The sequence below is a fragment of the Musa acuminata genome, chromosome BXJ1-1 (genome assembly GCF_036884655.1).
Source record: "Musa acuminata AAA Group cultivar baxijiao chromosome BXJ1-1, Cavendish_Baxijiao_AAA, whole genome shotgun sequence".
NCBI classification, from domain to species: domain Eukaryota; kingdom Viridiplantae; phylum Streptophyta; class Magnoliopsida; order Zingiberales; family Musaceae; genus Musa; species Musa acuminata.
The window spans coordinates 13,546,941-13,570,654 of NC_088327.1; the positions used below are offsets into that span (position 1 = coordinate 13,546,941).

At 39.3% G+C, this 23,714-nt stretch overlaps 5 protein-coding genes and 1 long non-coding RNA gene across 10 annotated transcripts; 4 read left to right on the top strand and 2 right to left on the bottom strand.

Moving 5' to 3' along the window:
• The first annotated feature begins 41 nt into the window (after positions 1-41).
• LOC108953360 (uncharacterized) lies at positions 42-501 on the top strand. Of its 2 annotated transcripts, none has more exons than XR_010475783.1 (2): positions 42-154; positions 285-501. It is a non-coding gene; the product is annotated as an uncharacterized LOC108953360 (long non-coding RNA). The 2 variants fall into 2 exon arrangements; XR_001979020.2 differs by having other exon boundaries at positions 61-208.
• Positions 502-2,548: 2,047 nt separating this feature from the next.
• Positions 2,549-3,461, top strand: LOC135675021 (uncharacterized). Its single transcript, XM_065185286.1, has one exon. The coding sequence runs from the start codon at positions 2,693-2,695 to the stop codon at positions 3,245-3,247; it is 555 nt and encodes a 184-aa protein (XP_065041358.1). The 5' UTR covers positions 2,549-2,692; the 3' UTR covers positions 3,248-3,461.
• Positions 3,462-3,742: 281 nt separating this feature from the next.
• Positions 3,743-4,573, bottom strand: LOC103996876 (uncharacterized). Its single transcript, XM_009417924.3, has one exon. The coding sequence runs from the start codon at positions 4,465-4,467 to the stop codon at positions 3,913-3,915; it is 555 nt and encodes a 184-aa protein (XP_009416199.2). The 5' UTR covers positions 4,468-4,573; the 3' UTR covers positions 3,743-3,912.
• A 4,368-nt stretch (positions 4,574-8,941) lies between these two features.
• LOC103996868 (plastidial pyruvate kinase 4, chloroplastic-like) lies at positions 8,942-11,803 on the top strand. The gene is made up of 4 exons (XM_009417910.3): positions 8,942-9,075; positions 9,384-9,740; positions 9,816-11,411; positions 11,506-11,803. The coding sequence occupies exons 2-4, from the start codon at positions 9,412-9,414 to the stop codon at positions 11,642-11,644; spliced, it is 2,064 nt and encodes a 687-aa protein (XP_009416185.2). The 5' UTR covers positions 8,942-9,075; positions 9,384-9,411; the 3' UTR covers positions 11,645-11,803.
• A 545-nt stretch (positions 11,804-12,348) lies between these two features.
• Positions 12,349-14,413, top strand: LOC103996863 (GDSL esterase/lipase At1g28570-like). Of its 2 annotated transcripts, none has more exons than XM_065185315.1 (5): positions 12,349-12,690; positions 12,776-12,991; positions 13,482-13,636; positions 13,731-14,007; positions 14,083-14,413. In XM_065185315.1, exons 1-5 carry the CDS (start codon positions 12,375-12,377, stop codon positions 14,370-14,372), a joined length of 1,254 nt encoding a protein of 417 aa, XP_065041387.1. In that variant the 5' UTR covers positions 12,349-12,374; the 3' UTR covers positions 14,373-14,413. The 2 variants fall into 2 exon arrangements, with proteins under 2 accessions (XP_065041387.1, XP_009416172.3); XM_009417897.3 differs by having other exon boundaries at positions 12,352-12,690; positions 13,491-13,636.
• Positions 14,414-14,605: 192 nt separating this feature from the next.
• LOC135585426 (uncharacterized) lies at positions 14,606-23,635 on the bottom strand. 3 transcript variants are annotated; one of them, XM_065185306.1, is made up of 17 exons: positions 23,426-23,635; positions 21,413-21,552; positions 21,029-21,079; positions 20,765-20,940; positions 20,586-20,663; positions 20,387-20,498; positions 20,128-20,212; positions 19,997-20,048; positions 19,847-19,908; positions 19,633-19,748; positions 19,404-19,525; positions 18,599-18,667; positions 18,461-18,518; positions 18,220-18,293; positions 15,701-15,749; positions 15,368-15,447; positions 14,606-14,847 (listed from the first exon to the last, which is right to left on the bottom strand). In XM_065185306.1, exons 2-17 carry the CDS (start codon positions 21,534-21,536, stop codon positions 14,785-14,787), a joined length of 1,371 nt encoding a protein of 456 aa, XP_065041378.1. In that variant the 5' UTR covers positions 21,537-21,552; positions 23,426-23,635; the 3' UTR covers positions 14,606-14,784. The 3 variants fall into 3 exon arrangements, with proteins under 3 accessions (XP_065041378.1, XP_065041371.1, XP_065041365.1); XM_065185299.1 differs by having other exon boundaries at positions 21,029-21,094; XM_065185293.1 differs by lacking the exon at positions 23,426-23,635 and adding an exon at positions 21,203-21,251 and having other exon boundaries at positions 21,413-21,523.
• Positions 23,636-23,714: the final 79 nt, after the last annotated feature.

Below are 23,714 nucleotides of genomic sequence, written 5' to 3' on the forward strand. Positions count from 1 at the left end.
GCCTTTAATAGGAAGCTGTTCGATCTTATGCATATCCATCCCTTATCTTACATGCTTGAAGGCATGACAATAATGCCTGCCTTCATCTCTCTCAAGCGCTGCTGCTACTTCTTCCTGGCTGTGCTTTGGTTATCCACGACCTATGGCGAGTCAGGTGTGCCGTCTCCTCTCCATGTAATTGCAGGACCGAGCACCATATATCCTCTTAGTTAAGAGAATTTTCTCTCTCTCTCTCTCTCTCTCTCTCTCTCTCTCTCTCTAAAGTGTTTATTTGTTGGTCGCAGGCGACTTCAACCCTGATGACTATGATGTGTACTGTGATGATGGAAACAGGCTCGTCGTTCCCGTCTGCTTGATGATGCTCGTCATTAGCTGTGTCCTTCTTCTCTGAAGCTATCTGGTTTCATCTTCTTGGAAAAGATGAGACTCCAATTACGTGTTTGTACTTCATGCTTATCACTCCTTCGTGCATAGTGATCAAAGCTACTACTTATGCTGAAACTTTTGTGGATGAACAACAAACCCTCTCTCTAGATTTAGAGGTAGGATTGCGATAACCATTGAAACGACAACAACAACAACATCTTGCAAGGAACTCGATCATACTGTTCGACAGGATATCGAACTCACAGTTATCAATTATCAGTGATCCAAAATTCATCAACATTTTATTCCCTTTATAATCCTCATTGTTCAAATATTAAAATTGATATGAAATTATTGTGTATGATCTCAAAAGAACCATCCATCAAGTTGAGTTGAATTCAAGCCTCGACTGATCGATTTTTTATTTCGGTAATGATCGCGTTAAGAATCTTTATTTATAATTTCTCCTTTGGTTACCTCCAATTCTGCATCAATTAAGACTAGTTTCTTAATGACTAAACATTTCTCCTCCTAACTCAGTTAGAATTCTCTCTTTTTATTCTATATGAAAAAGGATATGTCTCCTACTATTAGAATTAGGAAAATCCCATAAATAAAACAGCTAATTGGGACTATATCTGATCAAATGCATTGTAGTTTATTAACCTAGTGTTTATAATGTTCCTAAATCTATCTCTCTTCTTCATTGGTATAAAGGTCAAGTATTTGCATCTGATACTACAGCTCAAGAAATCTACACCAGTTAGTCATACCCTATTTATTTCTCATACAAAAAAAGTGCAAAAAGGAAGCTTGAGGTCAAACAATCTGCATCTTTTGATGCTAATTTATGTTTCTATTAGGAGGTCTAATCAATTCTGGTTGTCAGCATTTATATGGCTTGCAGTGTTGTTCATTGCTTGGATGAACAATGGAAGCATAAGGTTGGGCAGTCTTTGCTACAATTAAAACTAAAATCCAATACAGCCTTACTGCACTCACATTTAGCAACATCAGATTAGGTTTTCCGATAGACAAGTGTAAAAACTGAACTAAATGTGATTGAGGTGATCAAAGTTCAATATTTATTTATCATCCAAAATAATCAAATTTCATGTTAGTATCTCAAAATTTTCAGTTTGTTATTTTAGGAGTGTTTTTTTTAATGAGCTAAGTGTAACTTTTGAGACAATCTCGCAAACTTGATCTTATTTACTATCTATCATACATGTGATATTTTTCTTTTACTATTGTAGCATAAATGATTTGTTTTTTTCACTTGGAAGTGATCATATGGGTGGAGGCTTTATTCTGCTCTCCGTCAAAAATATATATATCAGTCATGAAAGAAATAAATCAATATACAATTGATTAAGGATATAAAAGGAGAAGTCAGCATCAATATACAATTGTTTATGTGTGCCGTTTCCATCAAGTCATTTCCACTCTATCGAGGCATACAACTCCATCATCATCGCAGTCAATACAAAAACGAGTTTGTTGCATGAGGACAAGAAACAGCTAATGGAATTGGTAGATAGAGTGGCATGCACTACAGCTATCAACGTCTCTACAAACCGGACATGGTGGGTGCGGCTCCCAAAAGTCGTGAGCTTGCCAACGCATGGTAGGTCAAGGACAGCAACCGCGGGCGAAGCAGCGTTGGAGCAGCGTAATGTGACGTTTGGGTGTCATTTGACGTAGGAACGCGCCAAATCCGGCGGTTTCCGTAGCTGTCAATACATCGAGCAGTTGGTGGGCACGAGCTCCGTGTAAGGCGCAGGTCTACTTCTTTTATGGGCAAGCTCATATTTCGGAGATTTGTCAGTACTAATGGTTGCTGGCCTTCTACTTAGACTGGCATTGCTGTACGAGCTCCATCCAATTGCATTCATCTCATATTAGCAACTATGCTTCGCGGATCACACTGCTTTAGTCACCGATGGGATGGATTGTTGTGGATGTTCTAAAGGACTAAGCTTTCAGCTTAGAGCCAAAAAAAAAATGCATATATATGTTGTCTCTGTAAGGAAATGTGTACGCAATTCATGTGGTCGTCCACCGCGTGGACAACAAAACAAACCGTGTATGATGTAATATAGGAAGCATCCCATTCCATTTCTTTCCCACTTCTATGATTCTGGAGCGTCTGCGTCTCCATTGATCAGCTTCCCTACATATAGAAACACCACCCGCTCCACCTTACTCTTCACCAAAGCCAGACTAGATCTCTCTCTCTCTCTCTCTCTCTCTCTTCCAAATCATCAACGACAACACCAATCTCTTCTTTGATCTTCTTCTAAACTACTGCAACAACTGTAAAACGATGGGTAAGAAGAAAGCGGCGTTGCCCGGTCGCGCATGGAGGCTGTTGCGCATGGCGCTTCTGTGGGCGCGCAAGGGCGGCGTGTTCAAGCGCGGCATCTTCGTCGACCTCCGCATCGTCCCCGGCTACCTCAAGAGCCTCAAACCCGGCGGTCGTGGCTCTGACAGGCTTCACTTCGGGGAGCGCGAGTTCTCCTTCGAGGAGACACCGGCTTTCCGCTTCAAGACGCCTTCCGTGCGGCTTCTCCGCATCCCCTGCATCACTCCGGCCGGGGACTTGGATACGGAGGACGACGATCTCGTCTTCGCCAAGCTTGACAGGAATAGTTACTTACCGGATAAGCATGAGGCGAAAGAGGCGAGCGAGATCGGCTGCGAGGATGACGACGACGACAATGCGGCACGGGAATGCGAGGATCACGCGGGGATGGAGGAAGAAGATGAGATCGACAGGAAGGCGGAGCAGTTCATAGCAAAGTTCTACGAGCAGATGAAGATGCAGCGGCAGATGTCATGGCTTCAGTACAACGAGATGCTCCTCAGAGGCGTGAATTGATTGATTTGCTTGGCTCGGAGTCACCATACATCATATATCCTGTTTGATTTGTTTTGTGTTTGCTGGTGGATCTTTTCGTTGCGGCGTCGGTGTAGATATTAAGAGCTTTCATATAGATATATGTAGGAGAGCTTTTGACAGGTCTACTGCAAGTTCATGAAGCATGATTTGATTTTATGTTTTTGAATAAACATTTCATTTAATTTTATCTCAATCCATTGTTTCACTCACCAACAAAACATATTATCATCCAATTTTACTTCGTTCGAAATCAAGTTGTCAAACATCAACTACGTGTTTCTTAGATCGATAATAATAAAAACAATCTTATATTTAAATAACTGATTTAATTATTAGTGAGAGAAAAAATTTCTCTCAAAACTTATATAAATATTATTACCTCAGTTTTATCTCTTTCACAATATATTACAACACTTTACTTGCTCTTCTTTAGGGAACATATATTGTTCACAATCCCAATTAGCTCAGCAGAAATGGCACAATAAAAAAGAATGAAGTCTTTTATTCAGATAAACAAAAAGAATATAACCAAATCCCGCTTCTTAATATTTACACCGACGCCGCAACGAAAAGATCCACCAGCAAACACAAAACAAATCAAACAGGATATATGATGTATGAAGACTCTGAGCCAAGCAAATCAATCAATTCACGCCTCTGAGGAGCATCTCGTTGTACTGAAGCCATGAGATCTGCCGCTGCATCTTCATCTGCTCGTAAAACTTTGCTATGAACTGCTCCGCCTTCCTGTCGATCTCATCTTCTTCCTCCATCCCCGCGTGATCCTCGCATTCCCGTACCGCATTGTCGTCGTCGTCATCCTCGCAGCCGATCTCGCTCGCCTCTTTCGTCTCATGCTTATCCGGTAAGTAACTATTCCTGTCAAGCTTGGCGAAGACGAGATCGTCGTCCTCCGTATCCAAGTCCCCGGCCGGAGTGATGCAGGGGATGCGGAGAAGCCGCACGGAAGGCGTCTTGAAGGGGAAAGCCGGCGTCTCCTCGAAGGAGAACTCGCGCTCCCCGAAGTGAAGCCTGTCAGATCCGCGGCCGCCGGGTTTGAGGCTCTTGAGGTAGCCGGGGACGATGCGGAGGTCGACGAAGATGCCGCGCTTGAACACGCCACCCTTGCGCGCCCACAGAAGCGCCATGCGCAACAGCCTCCATGCGCGACCGGGCAACGCCGCTTTCTTCTTAGCCATGGCCTTATAGCAAGTACTCAGAAGAACAGCAAGGAAGAGACCGGCGATGTCGTTTGCTGATATGGAAGAGAAGCGTCGGCGAGTTGCTTTTGTTGAAGAGTAAGATGGTGTGAGTGGGATATATTTATACAGAGAGAGAGGGTGTTGTTGGAGATCTGTGGAGGAAGAGACCGGTGGGAGGCTTCGTTCACTTCAACACACGGTTTGTCTCGTTGGTCACGCGGTGAGCCGCCACATCGCGTGAATACAAGTATTATGAATGATGAGGAGACAAAAAAATTGTGGCGTGTAAGGCAAAGATTGTTCCCATTTCATCGAATTATTTAGTATTCTTTCAACGTTAGCAAACTTGAATGTGAAGTATTCGACAGGTAATAGAAAGAAATATTTTAGGATCAAACCCTATTTATCCTTACATTTCTTCTCATAGTCTAAAGCTTAACTTTGATCGGCAAGAATCTCTTAGCTTGTTCTGAGAAAAACCACATGTCATGTCACCGATCCTCGGCGGAATTTGCTGTAGGAAACTCCTAATATTGGAATAATTATCGACATAAATCTCCAATCGTGCATATGATGGCATAGCACACAGAAAAAAAAGCTGCTTCTCTTAATTTCCTTTACTTAACCAAGAAGAAAAGGAGAGGGTGTGTGTTTCCGCTTGTGATCATTGTGTGCTCTCTTGGCCGAATGAAATGCTCGTAACCTGCTTGCTTGGACTCCACACCGACAAAAGAGCTCGTCCTACACGCAAACACACCGACCTTTTGAGCCCCACGACATGTGACTTCTCGTATCATTTTCTCTCGATTCTTAATTGTTAAACTAGGAAGAAAAAAAATAGAGTTATTAAACAAATAAAGAGTATGACAAGATTAAATCTTCTATATTTTTCTTAAATTTTTTTATAATTTTAGAAACTCTATATGTTTCATGATCTAACATAACATACGGGATTTATATAGTCCCAAAATAATCATTATCTTTCGAGAAATCCCTTCAAAAACTAATAGTCAACTTTTCCTTTGATATTTAATTTATTTTTTTCATCAAATTAACCTATTTGTAATACTTGAACAAGTTTAATTCTAACATTCTCCCCTTCAAACTTGTTCCATTTGTAATGCTAATTTGACATCGAACCTTTTTATAATATTGATTTGATATTAATTTATAAAAAAAATTATTTTATTTAAACTGCTAGAGATATAAGTGATCTTATTGTCTCCGATCGAGCAATCGGTGTAAATACTTCTTCATAGTCGATCCCATTTTGTTGTTTGTATCCCTTTACAACCAATCGGGCATTATATTTCTCCACCTCGTCTTTTGTATTTCCTTTTTATTTTAAAGATCTACTTAACACCGATCATTTGGTGGTCTTCTGGAAGTGTAGTAAGCTCTTATGTATCATTTTTATTAATAGCATGAATCTTCTCATTCATAGCTTGTCTCAATTTTTTTTTTTCTACAAGTTTCTTAAAGATTAATGGATCATATCGTGTAAAAAGATTAAAAAAAAAAATCATCATTGTTAATATCAATCATTCAAGTCAAATCATATAGCTCCTAAATCAATCTTATCTTTTTTATAATCAGACTTTTTGAACTATGTGACCTAGCTAATCTAGGTGATGATTCCGGCAAAGCCACTTTAGTGTTTGCTTGTATTATATCATCCTCTTCTAAAGCTATAGCTTTCTTATGTTGCTTATCATTTTTTTAGCTCCAAATCTTTTGCTCATCAAACTCAACATCTCTTGACATCACAACTTTGTTTGTGAAAGGATTGTAGAGTTTATAATCATTGAAATTCTCTGCATAACCTAGCAAAATTCTTTTTTGACTTTTATACTCCAGTTTTGTTCTCTTTTCTTCTAGTATCTTGACAAATGCAATACTTCCAAAAATTTTTAAAGGATCAACTCTTGATTTTTGCAAGCTCCATACTTCTTCTAGTGTAAAATTATTAATTTGCCTTGTAGGAGATCTGTTAAGTAAATAAACTGCATAAGTAATAGCATCTCCTCAAAATTCTTTAGGAATTTTTTTTTTCTTTAATATGCATCGGATCATATTAAGTATAGTCCTATTTTTTCTTTTTGAGATACTATTTTGTTGAGGTATGTATAGCACGATGAATTGATATAAAATCTCATTATTTCTATCAAAATTTTTAAATTCATTTGATATATATTCACCACCTTTATCTGTTCTTAAACATTTAATCTTACAACCAAATCCTTAAATTCTTTAAATTTGTTTAAAAAAAATTCTTTTTTTTTTAACATATAAACAAAGTTTTGCCACTATGATAATTAGTTAAGGTAAAAAAATACATATTTCCTCCGAGTGATACTAGACTGATAGGGCCACAAACATTTAAGTGCACCAGATCAAGTCGATGTCATGCTCTTTTTGTTCTTCTGACTTTGAAAGACTTTCTTTTTTGCTTACATATGATGCATGCTTCATATAATTTTGATGGACGATCAATTCTTGGTATTCCTATCATCATATCATACTTCTCTAGAAGTTTCAAAGCTTCAAATTTTAAGTGAGTATATCTAACATGTCATAATATAAAAATGTTCTCAATATCAGTTTTAAAATAATTTGATCGATTAAAAATATATAAATGCAGATGAAACATTCTGTTCTTTATCATTTTTCATATGTGATATCAATATTTTATTTTTATTACGAATTGAGAGAGCTATATCTTTCATCTCAATATCATTACCTTTTTTAAGTAATTATCCCAAGCTTAAAATATTATTTTTCATATCAAGAATATAATAAACATCTGAAATGTATAATTCTTTGCTATTATTAAGTTCAAGAAAAATTTTACCTTTGCCTCTTACTGATCTTTGTGACAGATCACCAAATATAATGTTCCTGAAATAACTTGTATTCATTTTTAAAAATAGTTCTTTGATGCTACACATGTGATTTAAGACTCCTATATCTAGATACTATGTCATAGATTGATTCTCTTTCAAATTATCATAAGTCATTAGCAAAACTTGATTTTCGTTCTTTTCTTCCTCAATAAAGTTTATCTTATCACATTGATTATTAGGATTATAATAATATTCATAGGAGTAATGTTAATACCTTTTGCAAATATAACATTGTATTTCAGAGCTTTTATAATTTCTGCCATGTCCACGGCCTTGGCCACGTCCTTGACATAACATCGACCTCTTTGGGTAAAATTTGCTCTATTACTTTTATTGTTTAGAGATTCTTGATTGGTTTGATTTCTGCCTCCTCTTCATCATTGAGAATTTGATTCATCTTTGTTTTCAAAAGTAAACTTGGCTTGTAGTGCTTGCTCTATAGTTTTGTCTCATACTCTTTTTGTAATCCTTTATTCATTAACTTGAAGGGAACTCATAAGTTGTTCTAAAGATATTTTTTCTAAATATTTTGATTCTTCAATCGCAACAGTAATAAAATCAAATTTTAGATTTAAAAATCTTAGTATTTTTTTTATTACTCTTTGATCACTTATTTGTTGACTATTTTGTCGCATTTGATGAACAATATAAATGATTTTTAAGAATTAACCAGAAATAGTTTTAGAAATACCTTATTGTAATTTTTCAAACTCGACTTGTAAAAGTTGTAGACGAAGTTTCTTTAACTTATCAACACCGCCAAATGCTTTTTGAAGTATTTCTCAAGCCTCCTTTGAAATATTGACTAGAGCGATGATCTCGAACATTATATCATCAAGCCCTTAATAGATCATGAACAAGACTTTTTTCTCCTTCTTCCTTTTATCTTTGAGTCTCTTTTTTACTTCTGCATCTATTGGTCCTTCTGTTGGACTTAGTTCAACATATTCATCTTCTACGAACTTCCATACATCTTGGAAGTTTAGAAGAACCTTCATTTGGATACACCATATATTATAATTTTTTTTGTCAATATAAGGATCTAGAGTTGGATGGTACTTGAGAAAAAAACCATAACTAAACTATGCTTTGATATCAAATAATTATTAATCAAAGAAAGAGTATGACAAGGTTAAATCTTCTGTATTCCTCTCAAAACTTTTTAATATATGAGATTTATATAGTCTCGAAAGATACATTATATTAATTATATTAAAAATGAATCATTCTCTTACAATAAATCTCTTCAAGAATCAATAGTCAATTTGGCTTCTCTTTTCATAGATATTTAATTTATTTTTTATTTTGATAAAATTAACCTCTATATGAAATTTGAAATGTCAACATTAATTATATTCAAAAATTATGCACGGTAAGTTTCTTCCCATGAGTTCTCCTTAGGGGTGCCTCCACGATTGCCTTATACGATTGTAAGAACATATCTCGTCATGCTTTTTGCAATGAGAAGTCATGAAACACGTTTCGACGGGATCTACTCGCCGTTCAATCACTCACGCGAATCCAATGAGACCTACGGGCTTTGTTCATTCGCAGGAGGAACCCAATGAAGGCGACTCTGTCCTTCCTCTGTGAAGGTTTTAGCAGACTCTGTGAATCCATCATAAAGGGATGGAACGCTTCTGGTGTTTGACATCTCTCGCCTGCTTTAGACGAGCTGCTTCTCCAAGTCCCACCAACTCAGGTCACTCGATCATATCTAGTAGCTCTCCCAAGCTTCTAATATTGTTTGGCTTCGCTTCGGACTTGTATCGATGACGATGGGAGCATAGCTTATGTGCCTATTTTATTTGATCGTTTTGATGCATTGTCTCCGTTTAATCTCTCTCTTTTTCTGAGCAACCCTTTCCTCATCATCAGATGTATTTTCTGTGATGTATAAGACATGATTTTATTCATTTATATTCTTAATTTTCTTTTATATATCTTTTCTGCTCTTAGTTAGCTTAATAATATTCAGATTATTGGAAATATAATTATTTCTGATTCCAGGGAGTCCAAACTGTGGAGCGGGTGAGAGATGTTATCTTTGAATCTAAGCGGTCGCAGTTTCTGTTCTTCCACGATCATATTCCCGTATCAGATGAAGGGAAATCTAAGAAGCTACTCGATCTATGTTGCCAGATTAGAACCGTACGAGAAATCATGCAGATCTTTCGTGTGCAATGAGAAGTCAACTTCCAACTCTTCGATCAAGCATTACGTAGATCATAAACCGGAAGATGTCCAGCCGCCTTCTGCACATCCGGTTGACGTTCTAGCAAGCATTCTTGAGGAGCTGAAGGCGGTGCGCAGATGCTTATTGGCATCGGAGAACAGAGATCTCTGTCGACTCAATCTGTGCCACAGGTTGGCCATTAATGTCTGTCATCTTCCTGTGCTATAAACCTTCCTCTTCGTACGCTAATCAACCGAAGCTGACAGGAATTACCTGGATAGTGCCATGAACTTGTGCCATCATTTGGCACTCAAATGCCTTGATCTCCAGCGGCTCAACGAGGACCTCTGTTCTGTGGGACTCCAAAGCTTGGAATCCATAGACCCTAGCGTGCTTCCATGCATCGACACCATCATCCAGCTCTTGGAACTCTCCGTTGGTACTACGACCGCCGGCGAGGAAGGCAGAAACGAGAGAGCGGCCGCCGCGAGTGCCATGAGAGAGAGAGGCTTCTCCCATGCAACAGCTCTGTTCGGTCCGTACCAAGACAGCGGGCAAGTGCATGTCATGGTGACCGCAGGAAAAGAAGCCATTTCCAACGAAACGCTCATAGCCGATCTCCTCAAGGCTGGCGCCGACGTCATCCGAATCAATTGCGCACACGACGATCCCACCGTGTGGAGTGAGATCGTCAGGATCGCTCGACAGAGCTCAGCATCGTTGGGCAAATCATGTCGGGTACTGATGGATCTCGCAGGGCCGAAGCTGAGGACTGCCTCTCTGTTGGTGAATAAGATCGCCGCAGTTGTTTCCCCGGAATCTGATGACAGCGGTGACATGCTTTCTCCGGCTCGGATTTGGCTGTGCTGCGACGGAAGGAGCCCTCCGTCTAACGAATCATGCCATGCCATTCTTCGCATCGGCCAAGAGCTTTTCGGTGAGCTCAGGGTGGGCGACACGGTGAGCTTCGTCGATCCCACGGGTGGAAGAAGACCAGTCATGGTGGTGGAGAAGTACTGTCGTTCTGGCTGTGTAGCGGAGTGTTCAGAAGCTGCTCACATAAGTTTGGGTGGGACACTTCAGGTGGACAAGGAAGACAAGAAGGTTTCCGGGCAGATCTTGAAGATACTCATAGTAGAGAGATATATCACAGTCGAGACAGGAGACGTGCTCACTCTCACTAGAAGCTGCTGCGTAGCTGAGAACGATCTCCATGACGACAGACACGATTCAACCATGATAACATGCTCCAGTGATCACATCTTCAACTCCGTCAAACCAGGTGAGCCGATCGCGTTTGATGATGGCAAAATCTGGGGTATGATTCAGGCTAAGAACAGCAATGCGATAGTAGTCATGATCGTTCAGGCCAACGCAATGGGATCCAAACTTGGCACTAAGAAGTCGATCAACCTGCCGAAGAGCGACACCAAGTTACTCAGAGGTCTGACCTCCAAAGACCTTGCGGACCTCCACTTCGTTGCCGCCAACGCTGACATCGTCGGCATTTCCTTCATCAGGGATGCGAACGACATGGCCAGCGTGCAGCGGGAGCTTGAGAAGTGGAACGTCCCGGCACTGGGGCTGATGCTGAAGATTGAGACGAGGGAAGCTGTCGACAATCTACCTCAGTTGTTGCTGCAGGCGATGCAGTCATCGAACCCGATAGGGGTTATGATTGCTAGAGGAGACCTCATGGTGGAGTGTGGGTGGGATCAATTGGGTGAGATCCAGAAAGAGATCATGGCCGTCTGCAGTGCTGCTCACATTCCGGTGACATGGGCGACCGAGGTTTTGGACATTCTCATCAAGTCCGGGTTCCCATCCAGAGCTGAGATCACAGATGTAGCGAATGCAATGAAGTAAGTTGGCAATCTTGTGGTAATAATCTACTGCTTAGATACTGATGATAATCTACACAGCATTGTACCGAATCTGAAGGATGGATATGTGCAGGGCGAGCTGCATAATGCTGAACAAAGGGAAGCACGTTGTGGATGCGGTGGCAGCATTGGATTCCATGTTGTGCAAGCACACTGATAGGAGAAGGAAGAAGATGCCGCCCAACCTGCCATCGAAATCCAGTAGGCTTTAATTGAAGTGAAGTGCCAAAACCCGATTTGTTATCGAAATGAATGAAGCATAAGGCAATAATAAAAACAAGGCTGTGAGTCTCTACAATTATTTGAACCATTCTATGCTTTCCAATTCTAAGTTTAGTTTGTAATCATTTTGCCCTTCAAATAAAACTCGTTTCCAATGCTTTGTGTGAGTTTGGTCTGCTAATTAAGAGTGCTAAGAATCTGGAAATCAGATGATGCTGCATATACTCTCTCTCCCTCTCTCTCTCTCTCTCTCTCTCTCTCTCTCTCTCTCTCTCTCTCTCTCTCATACACACACACACATATTTAGAACCCAATTCTTTCAACTGTTGATATCATTGGCACTTACACCACCGAGTTCAGGTTTCTGCTCAATATCAGTGTAGGCGTTTGTAGATGACATGGAGGTAGCCATGAATGATTGCATTTCCTGCAAGAACTCCTGCAGAAAACATGCCCTCTCAATTGGTACTCCTAATCTCTCACGCATCCCAAAAAATATTCCAAGCCAGTCATCATATTTGCTGTGGTTTTGTTTTGTTCTGTCTGACTCTGTATCTTAGTGTCTTTCTATGCCCATGACAACTGCCGGTTAAAGAACCAGTCTTCTTCTCACTTTCAATTGTGGTACCGAGTCAAAAGCTTATATAAGAATGGATGGATCGCTGGAATCTCATCTCCTCTTACAGCGACCGTCAATTGGACTATGGCTAAACAAAGCTAATGACAGCTACTGCTGGCAACAATAAAGTAATAGGCTTTGAGCAGTACGCTGCTCCTCCACACAGTTGGGTAATGGCGTCCTCTGAGACTCACGTTGGTGTCGTCATCACCATCGTCCTCCTCCTGAGCGTTCATCGGGTGACCAGCTGCTACTCATCCATCTTTAGCTTCGGTGACTCGCTTGCAGACACCGGAAACATACTGGCCTCGGATGGCGACTCAGCTGGCGCCGTGAGCCGCCTCCCGTACGGCGAGACGTACTTCCATCGCCCCACCGGGCGCTACTCCGACGGCCGACTCATCATAGACTTCATCGGTCAGTGGTCCTCTTTTTGTGTTGTTCGTCCAAGACTGCGTCCGCCTCTGCCTGCTCGTCAACGATGTCTGACGTTTTGTCTCAGCGCAAGCCATGGGAGTACCACTGCTGCGGCCGTATCTTGGTGGAGGGAGCGACGAGGACTTCCGACACGGAGCAAACTTCGCGGTCGGAGGAGCCACTGCGCTGAACAGCTCCTTCTTCAGGGACAAGAAGATTGATGTTTCCTGGACCGAATACTCCCTGCAGGTTCAGATCGAGTGGTTCAAGCAGCTGCTCCGCTCCACACCATCCGTTTCAGGTTAGCACTGATTGGCTCACTTCCCTACGCATCATTATGTCAGATCTAGTGATCTGCCGGAAATCTTCCTAGGTAATCATAGATCCTCCCTCGTCTTTGTCTGCTTTTACCTTCTCCGAAACAAATGGTGGCGTAGGACGTAGAAGATGATCGAATCTCACGATTCTAGAACCGTACCCTTTGGAGCATAAAGGAGTGGTTTGAAGCAACCCAACCAATCTACTGATAACAGAGAATACTTCAAAGATAATAAAGATTTAAAGCGAAAGAACGACAAGGAAAGAAAGAGAGAGAGAGAGAGAGAGAGAGAGAGAGAGAGAGAGTAGGAGAAAAGAAGAAAAAGACATGCTGAACACCTTCTGATGTGTGCAGTAACAGCAGATGTGTGTCATCATCCATCAGCAACTGCTGAATCAATCATCAAACAACCAAATTTTGCACAGCCATCTATGGCATCTAGTTAGATCACAAGGCTTTGACTGAACACCAGCAATGACAGAACCGTCGATCTTGGGCAACTCGCTGTTCCTGGTGGGAGAGATCGGAGGGAATGACTACAACCACCCGTTCTTCCAGAATCAGCGGGTGGAGGAGATCAGGACCTTCGTGCCCAGCGTGGTCGAGGCGATCAGCTCTGCGATCACCGTGAGCCTACTTGTTCCGCCTGATCCTTTGTCGAGAACTTGCAACCATGCGGACATGTCTTTCACCCCCATGCGGTTCTATTTCTGGATGATAGGATTTGATCAAACTCGGTGCAAAAAATTTGGTGGTTCCGGGAAATCTACCCATCGGATGTGTTCCAGTGTATCTGACGCAGTTCCAGACTCAAAAGCTTGACGATTACGACGCCAAAACTGGCTGCATCAGATGGTTGAACGAGTTCTCCCAGTATCACAATCGGTTGCTGCAGGATGAGATAGAGCGGGTTAGGGGGCTTCATCCCAACGCAACCATCGCCTACGCTGATTACTATGAGTCCGCGATGAGGCTGTTCGAGTCCCCAAAGCAATTCGGTGAGCTCCTTCCTTCTTACCGTCCATTACAAGATCTGCTTAGGTGAGTGGTGAAGGGAATGCAACCTTTTGCAGGTTTCAAGGAGCCTCTCTCTGCATGCTGCGTAGGATGTGGTGGTCCGTCGGCGAAGCTATGCAGCGACCCATCGAGCTACGCTTCCTGGGACGGATTGCACCTCACGGAGGCAGCCTACAGGACGATCGCCAATGGTCTACTAAAAGGACCACTTGCTGTTCCTTCCCTGAACCAAACTTGTCCTAACGTACAACAAAGCTCTTCTTCCACAGACACACTAAAATTGTTGTGCTTCAGCATGAGCATTTCTTCTTTCGCATGGCTTCAGAAGAAGAGCACCCTATTTTAGCAACATGAATGATTGATGGCAAGGTCTTGAGATTGAAAACAGGTACAACTGTCATCATAGTAAATAGGTAAAGTTTCAGAAACCTCAGAAAACCACCATGTCGAGGAAGTTACTGAGACAAACAGGAAGCAGAGTACAGCATTTAGAAATGTACAAAACTGTACACAAGTAGAAAACTATTATATAATAATTAATCTTGTACAAGCATTTTGCATTTCATCTAAACATAGAAATAGCCTTGAACATATTGATCAAAAAATATTATCAGTTGGTTGACAAGGATTCTTGGAACATGCAAGATCCAATAGACAGGACTATTGGTACACAAGTTTTGTAAGCAGACAACGCTCGAAGCATAGAATGAGGTCAGTTGGAAACCTGTCAGGTTTTCCCAAGAAACCTCTCGTACATTCTACCAATTCAGTGCGTTCTTAGATTGCTTGACTTTGGAATTGTACAAACTTTCCATCTCCTCCTGCAGAAAGAAGGGAAAAGAAAACTGTTCTTGAAAAAGTCACGTTAAGAGGACTGCATATCTCAGTAGCAACAGCATCAATACTTGCTTTTTGAAAGGCGAACTAAGACTTCACAAATGCAAGAAGAACAAGAAACATTTATTTATTTATAACTGATTTGTCTAGTAACAGGAGATATGAGTTTTAAGGGGATAGTCTATTTTTGCAGCTTACTATATGCATACTTTTACCAACTTTTGATTATAGTGCTACGCAGGAAAAACGAGGTGTCCAGAGATGATGCACCAAGATTCTGTACCAAACTAAACAATGACAAATGAAAAACAAGTTCATCAAGACCATATAAAGTAGTCATTGATCAAGCACCTGCATGTTTAGCAATAAAAACTTCATTTTAGAAACTATGTGCCATTGTATGCACAGCAAAGGCCGACTGATCAACTAGATTGTATCCAGAGAAGTTATCGACCCTATATTCATTTGATTATAAAATGAGAAGGCAGCAAGAGAAAAAATTACCTTACAAGATTTCAACAGCGGGGACAGAAATGATGATCTGAAAAATTTGATGGACTTGCCAAGTGAAGTTCTTTCCCATTCTGTCACACGAGATGCAACAAAAAAATGTTAAAATTGAAATTGAAAGTCTTCATGAGTAATAGAATAACTCGTCTTAACGGTATAGATTCTATACCATGGTAGCACACAGACAGAATTGCAATAAGAACTAGCCAACCGAATCCTAGAAGAGATTACTTCTATTTTATTTGTGGCAATAGACGTGTAGATCCTAAGAGTGAATTCCTAATAGAAAACCCACAAGTACAACTCTTCTTTTCAGTAGTCACCTACCATCTTCGGACTCTGATCTCATACCGCTCATGTTAAGCTCTTCTAAAAGCTGCAAAGTGTCATCACCAAAAAACATATATCAAAGAACTACAAAGAGAAAGTTTACTGAAATATAATAAACAAAAGAATGTGCATCAAGTTAAGTTTCCACAGAAAATACTATGAATCACGTTTCAAATATCAGTCGGTATTGTGTAAACCAACCAGCATTTACCAGTCTGTGCAAGGACTAACTTCAGTAATTACCAAGTTTTTAATTTTTTTTTTCAGCTGAAATCCGATAGTACAAATTGGTATACTGCACTACCAAAATCAGTAACAGCCCAAAATTAGAAATTTTGGCTATCATCATCTACCTTTTGTTTAACCACTGAGGAAACAAAAGAGCTTCAATTCAATAGTCATAAAAAATTCTGAATTCAAATATTAATCTATAATCTGCTCCCTTTAACAAAAACTATAAAAATCCACATGAAGATTGCATCATCAGACTTCATAAACAGCAGCAGGAAAAAGTGCTAAAGCAAATTATAGTTCATATATGGATGGGCTTCTAAGGTTTTTTGACCAAGTGGGAGAAGATTATTTTCATAACAAGTAAATCTTTAAAGGATGACCTTACCATAATGTTTATCTAGAGTAATATAATAATTTTAATTGATTGATTTGAAACTGAAACATTAACCTACTCATACAAGGGATAAGTCCGGGAAACCAACATGAGAATCAAACCTAAGAGGAAGCTATTCTGAACAGCTTGTTCAAGGGATTGGCTCATAGTTACCTGGATTGTGGTTCAACATGGTATGCATTACAGAAACAGAACAGAATACAATACATTTCTTAGCATGCAGCACAAAGGGGTAGTCTTAGCCAGATCACTGCTTCTAGTTGTGGCTCCTGCTGGTCATGTGATATCACATTATTTTATATTTCTTTGATTATGTTTGGATATTTTATAACAGTTTAATGAATATTTTTTAAAACGAACACTATTTTGAAACTAAAATCACTTAAAGGATATGTTGCAGATAGCTTTTCTTTTCTTCTATTTTCCCTTTTTTCCCCTTCATTTCTTCTCTTTTCAATTTGTGGCAGAAAAAAAGGAAAAAACTTTTAAGTTGCCAGATTCAGATCTTATCTCGTGAAATTTAGTTCTCAATTCTCTCGCCCACATCACACATGTTACTCAAGCACACTTCTTAAGGAAAAAGCCAAATTTATTTGAGTGCAATGATGGAGAGTTGCACATTACAACAGACAACAGCAATTGGCGACAGTGCATGTAGAGCAACCAATTGTAGGTGATAACCAGGTATGCTTTTCTATTCTTTCTCACCCTTCTCTTCTCCCCCTTGGTCTATCTGCAGAAGGGCATCAACCACTTAATCCTCATCCTTTTCTTCTTCTTTGTGCTAGACAGAGATAGGCCTTTAGGTGATTGAAATCATGCACTGTCATGATCCTGGACCAAATGGTCCAGGCATTGGGATCCATAACTGGCAACATGGTTACAAGGGGCTAGTGACCATAGTAACTATGGATAGGCTGGAGCCCCAGAACATTCAAGACATGCTGTTAAGACCAACCATAGCCATTGCATTCTAAATAAGAAAGACATATCTAAATGCCTAAGGTCACCAAGTTTTACATATGAACATATCATACATTTTATATTAAGATAATTGACCGTGTATGCAAATGAAGCTGTGAAGCTCCATACTTACTGAGTTTATCAGATATCCACATCTGAACATGCTAAGTTTATCCCCACATGATTTGCATAGGCATGATTCAATGCACTTGCCGCAACACCATAAAAGCTATGGTCAAAACAGGATCAGCACAACAGAACTAAATATATCAAATAAAACTTGGCAAGTCCAAATGCCAACTAGACACTTCTCAACCAAAGGTCAGAATCAAGATCCACAAAACGGACACCACGGTCCAGGCAAGCTGCTCGCAAATGGGTCAGCACTCAGAAATTAACAAATTGCAAGCACATCAAGTTTCAAAATGTTCATATTAGATAAAATCATATTATATAGGAAAATTGGGATTTCTAGACAGAAGCTAAAGTGCTTTCTTAAAGGGAACTATTTTATGTGACCACAATACTTTGTGGAATAGCTGTAGATAATTTAAACAAAAATTACAAATTTGAAATATTCAATTCTCATATGATGATTAGGATGAGCGAAGAAGTGGCTAACATAGGAATTACAGGATAAACAAATGATGGTAAAATGGCTGTTGGTGTATGGTAAAATATAAGCAAATATTGCACTATTATTTGATAAATTAATGGAGAGACAAATATGTTAAGCATTAACTGATAAGCTGGTCTACAATCTCATGCGTAAACTTGGGTCACTCAACGAACCCATGAAGTGCTGGTACAAGAGTTAAAGGCATATGAAATAAATTATATATATATATATATATATATATATATATATAGATATATATAGATTCCACATCAAATTCAATTTGACAAAATACATTCATAAACTAACCTGAGAAAGAGTAGGTACAGTTGTAGGATCAAAATTATCACAATTGTAGGGATCAATAGGCACACATACACGCCCTATAACAAAAATACAAAATTATCAGAACCAAGTACTGTATCATGGACCTGTGATATCCAAGTGAAAATTGCCACAGTTATAGGATCTAATATTAGAAAGAGAGCTAAAGAAAGCAAATGAAACTATAAAATTGGAGTGTGTGATTCCATAAAGATTCCACACAAACCTGTTTTGGGGTGTACACAGAAGGGCGCCTTTAGTAAATGGTTCATGTGTTTTGATACCTAACATCACCACAAACTCAGGAGAAGTGAAAACTGAAATGAACCACGAATAAGCAACAAAACAGTACCAACCAACAGACCTCCATGTCAAGTCTAGGATATGTATAAGTAAAAATAATTTCTTCCACACACCTCCGAAGCCCCTGTGCCTGAAACATGTAAATGAATAAAGTTAAAACCAGGTCCACATAATATAGATACAATCGGGCATGTCTGATAAATTAAGTCCAAGAGTACAATGCGTACAAATCTCAGTTCCCATTGGTACCAAGATAAAACAAATTATATAGAGCTAAGATACAGTGTTCATAAACTTATTCAGACAAGTCATCTGGCTATTTCCCTTTTTCTGTTGTGATCATTATTTTGACCTCTACCTTTGAACCAGACCACCTAAACAATCTTCCTGGACAAACCTAATATCCTAACATATGTATCCTTAAAGTATTACTTCATTACTATGCTTGCCCTAATGTTTCAAACAATGTTCCAATATCTTCATTGTCCTAATGCTCATCTAAAATGCACAAAAACATTCAATGATGCAACAGTCAAGACCAATATGGTGCACCTTTTCTCCTGAACAGTTTTAGTTCCATATTTTCATATTGGTATGTATCTCAAATCTGATCAACAAGAATTCAATGATCTACAAATAACAATAGTACTTTCTTGCACCACCAGCTATATCAGTTATCACAACATAAAAAGATCAGAGATAAAATGTTGATTGGAGTTTATCATTCTTATTAAAGATATATGAACTTACTAATACAGATACTTCATTTTTTTGGTTTGGAAGAATATTTTTAGTTGTAAATCAATAAACTATAGAAAAAAGTAAAGTCACATTTGACCATTAAATAAAGACAACTAAACATCAACCTTCTGCTTTCCTGATTGTAACACGTGCTTTAACTGTTCCCATCGAACAACATTGACATCTTCCTTTGAAATTGAGGATCTTCTATTTCCTTGCCACTTGTCAAGAAGCTCAGAAGCAATAGCTGACAAGGACACAATTTTACAATAGGAAAGAGGTATTTTCTATGATATCACAACACTGTCATGATTAACTAAAAAAGTTCATCAATTGATGTTCTTGTTTGCTTACATTCGTCAGGTATGATTTCAAGGATCTTCTGAAATCTCTCTATAGTTGCAAATAAGTTTTGGCTAGCAAGCAACTTTCCTTCAAAAAAGCCCTTTAAAACATCCGTATAAGATCGTCTACACAAACAAGCACATTTCCCATGAAATAAATCTTAAAAAGAAGTTAATCAAGAAACATAGAGGACACATGCGACGTTAAACAGATCAAGACATACGCAAGAAAGGGATGAAGAACTGGTCCCGTCAAATTTACTTTCTTCACATTATTTTCGCCACCCTGAACCGAAGCAACACCATAAACACAGAATTGCACATTGCCTGAATGCATTTAGTGCATAGTAGAACAAACATCATAAGAGTATCACCTTATAGACACGGAAGTAATCTGCAATTGCTGCCCGTTGTTCGTTGCTAAGCCTGAAAGAGACATATATTAGTAACTATTCTGATTATAAAGCAAGACAACAATGCATATGACAAAAGTCTTTCTCCTAACCTTCTTGCTCTGCCATCACAAACCCAACAATGGACACCGCGACGGCCACTATATACCCATAAGATGTGGTTGAAACCAAAATCATCTGCAAGATTTTGTAACAGTAGGTAACAGTAGAGAAACAAGGTATTCCATGAAGGCTCCTAGTGGGAAAATAGTTTCTTATGGATCTTCGAATTGCTTATGAAAGATATTGTAGTTATATAGATAAGAAAAAACAGGTATAAAATAATTATCATAGAACATAAGTGTTTCAGACCTCTAAGTGCAGTGTCTAAAACCTTCATAGAAATAGTCATTAAAGGCCAGCAATTCAAGCAAACATCAGCCCCAGAGCAACAATACCGAACATCATCATAGTCTGACATGTCCTGTTTGGAATGTGGCATATCAAATAGCTGGTCCAGTAATGTAGCAGATATTTAAAAGTTTCAGATGCCTTAAACATTTGAACTTACAATGTCAAAAATAAGCTCCCTTTCCACTGGTGCAAACACATTATTTCCAGATTGTGCATATGCATGCCTTTTTGCAGGCTGTGGCAAAATATGTCATAACAGTATGAAAATAGTCAAGAAGCAAAAGATAAAAGCAATCTCAAAACTATATGTCTGAAGCTCAAGAGTTTGGTTCATACATCCACACTGTAAACAGGTCCAATATCAATCTTATAAGGACACTTCTCCCGGATAGAATTCTCCATGTCAACTGCATTATTAAATGATTGGAAGCGTACATATATATCATTTTCTAAAGTGAATGAAAATTCTCTTCGACCAAAGTAGGAATGGTCACACGCAGGATGCTTTCCATCTGCAAAGAGGTCATGCGACATAGTTAAACAAGAATAAGTAGGAAGACCATATCTTCACATAAATTTTTGATAGCTAATATGACCTACCATTTCCATAGGAGAGCCATCTATAAATATCAGCATGTGGAAAGAGCTTTCCTGCCACCAAACAAACTAAGCACATTATCTTCCAAAAACTTATGCCTAACAAGGTGAATGAGAAAAATAATCTAGTAAAAACTATATCAAGTGAAGCCATGACCTAATTGAAACAGGACAAACCTAATTTAGGAAGTCCATGCGGTTTGGCTTGTGTACATGACAAACCATACTGTGACCAAGATGCACAAGAATTCTCAAAATGATCAAAAATAAGAATGAATCATAGAACAAATCTAAGAACATTCTACATCAATTCCCTTTCTATATTAATAAAAGTTAGAAGTGTGAAATCATGTTAACAAAAAATTCCACATACGAAAAGGTCCTTACCATAATATAGTTTGAGATAGTCAGCACTAAATCCTCCGGGAATTGTGCTAACTTGCAGGTGCTCCAACTCACGTCCATCAATTTGCATGTCATCTCTTTCAGCAGAAGTTTCTTCTTTAGTCATGATCCTTGGATACAAACTAGAACAAAAAAGAAAGACAAACAACAATGAATCAATAATAGCAAAAAAAATTCAACCCAACCAAATAATTCAACATGTTCAGATTGAGAAATAGAAAGTGGTTTCTGTTCACCAAATGCATTGTTATGTTGATATGAAGCTTTTATCTCTAATTTTCAGTGTTGTCTAGGCACTAGGGGCTAAAAGACTCTAAGGCTCCAAAATGCTTAAGGCACTAGATGCTTGCCTAGGCACTCACACATTTGCTCGTGAGCTAATTACATATTATCCCCTGTAGTTAACTACCTTTAACATCCCAATCCCTACACTTTAAAAAGTTATATTTTCATACCTATAATTACGAAAGTAAAACATTTATGCTCATTTATCCTAACATCGTTGATTTAACCAATGGAAACATGAAAAGAAAAGACAAAAATAATTTTAAAGTTTTAATTAATAATAACGGATGACATCAGTGGTGGTAGATTACGATGCCACTAGGAGTCACAAGTGTCTATTATGGATGAGGAGAGTGATGAGAAGTGAGAGTTGCTCTGCATCTACATCAACGCTGACGTAATTGCCAAGCGACCCTTTTACCGCTCTGCGTCTATATCAACATCGATGCAATTGCCAAGCAATGAAAGGTTCGTCAATGCAGATGCTAAGAAGCGTCACTCGATAACTACATCGACACTAATGCAAATACAAAGCAATACTACTCGACATCTATATCGACGGCTCTTTTGCTACTCAACAACTACATCGACACCGACGTAGATGCAGAACGATGCCGACGTAATTGTCGAGTGACATTGTTCTGCATCTATTGACACTAATGTAGATGTCGAGCGACCCTTTCGTCGCTTAATAACTGCATTACCCCAACACAGATGTAGAGTGATAAAAAGATCACTCGACAACTACATCGGCGTCAACGTCGACGCAGAGCAACCCTCACCTCCCATCGCCGCTCTTCTCATCCACAACAACTGCTTACAGCCCCAGCAACATCGCCACCATCGACTGAAACGTTAAAATTATACTTTTCACTTTTTTTTTTCATGTTTCTATTGGTAAAATCAACGACGTTATAATAAATGAATATAAATGTTTCACTTTAGTAATTATAGGAATGTTAATATAACTTTTAAAAATGTAGAAACCAAGACGCCAAAGTTAATTAACGACATAGAGTAATTTATAATTAACCCTTTGCTCGTCAATATAAGCATTATAAAAATAAAATTAAGACGAAAGATAATTATGAAAAAGAATTAGACAATATAAGAGTTTCGTATCATCTCATATTCAAAATATTAATTACCATTAAGATATCAAATTACATTAATTAAATCGTATATAACGCAGTATCAATTGAAAATACTAGCAATGATAAATTCTGTCTTTTAAACCATTCAAGAACTAGTATTAACAAAAAGTTAACCATTATGAACAAGAATTAAAAATCACTCTTAAATTCAAAGGAGGCCGGATGGGGGCTGTCGGGGAGAGAAAAGAAGTAGAGAAGGGGAGGCTGCTGAGCGATGGGAGAAGAAGCAAGGTCGTCGGAGGAAGAAACAGAGAGAGAAAGACACACAGTGGGGAGGGGCTGTCGAGGAGACTCGGCAAGGGGCGGGGGCGGAGGAGGAGGAGAATAGGGAAAGCGACAGCAGAGGGGAAGAAGAGGGGGAGGCGATCTGTTGGGGTGGCTCGGCTGGGGGCGGCGGAGGTAACAAGGGAAAGGTGTGTTGGGCTCCTATCAGTTTCCACCCACTTCGTGTATGATCCTCCGGCCGGAGGGCGAGGGAGAGAGAGAGAGGAGGGACAGAGCGCGAGCGAGCGAACGAGAGAGAGATGGATCGGGCGAGAAAGGACAGAGAGGAAACCTATAGGTCAGAGTCGGTTGATCGGCGGCCAACAGGCGGCGAAGCAACACCGAAGCGTTGGTAGGAGACGAAGATTGCGGTGTTCCCCTTTCCCCTTCTTGAATGGAACGGAGGAAAGAGAAACGAGCGAGGAATGCTCTCGACGCACAAGAATCCTAACATAATTAAGGTTGATTAGGGTATTGCAAACAATTCTCGTAGGTGTCCACAGCATTTTGTTTTTACCTTAAAAATAAAAATAAAAATAATTACATCGAATGAAGAAGGTGTTGAAAAATGGCGGGAAGCG

Excerpts from the sequence above, each read along its gene's own strand:
- LOC103996876 (XM_009417924.3), bottom strand. The coding sequence starts at position 4,467 with ATGGCTAAGAAGAAAGCGGCGTTGCCCGGTCGCGCATGGAGGCTGTTG.
- LOC135675021 (XM_065185286.1), top strand. The coding sequence starts at position 2,693 with ATGGGTAAGAAGAAAGCGGCGTTGCCCGGTCGCGCATGGAGGCTGTTG.
- LOC103996868 (XM_009417910.3), top strand. The coding sequence starts at position 9,412 with ATGTTATCTTTGAATCTAAGCGGTCGCAGTTTCTGTTCTTCCACGATC. Across the intron at positions 9,741-9,815 it reads CGACTCAATCTGTGCCACAG|GAATTACCTGGATAGTGCCA; the intron begins GTTGGCCATTAA and ends CGAAGCTGACAG. Across the intron at positions 11,412-11,505 it reads GATGTAGCGAATGCAATGAA|GGCGAGCTGCATAATGCTGA; the intron begins GTAAGTTGGCAA and ends GGATATGTGCAG.
- LOC103996863 (XM_065185315.1), top strand. The coding sequence starts at position 12,375 with ATGACAGCTACTGCTGGCAACAATAAAGTAATAGGCTTTGAGCAGTAC. Across the intron at positions 12,691-12,775 it reads ACTCATCATAGACTTCATCG|CGCAAGCCATGGGAGTACCA; the intron begins GTCAGTGGTCCT and ends GTTTTGTCTCAG. Across the intron at positions 14,008-14,082 it reads CGAGTCCCCAAAGCAATTCG|GTTTCAAGGAGCCTCTCTCT; the intron begins GTGAGCTCCTTC and ends AACCTTTTGCAG.
- LOC135585426 (XM_065185293.1), bottom strand. The coding sequence starts at position 21,505 with ATGACATGCAAATTGATGGACGTGAGTTGGAGCACCTGCAAGTTAGCA. Across the intron at positions 20,664-20,764 it reads GACCTGTTTACAGTGTGGAT|CCTGCAAAAAGGCATGCATA; the intron begins GTATGAACCAAA and ends ATTTTGCCACAG. Across the intron at positions 20,213-20,386 it reads TTTAGACACTGCACTTAGAG|ATGATTTTGGTTTCAACCAC; the intron begins GTCTGAAACACT and ends AAAATCTTGCAG.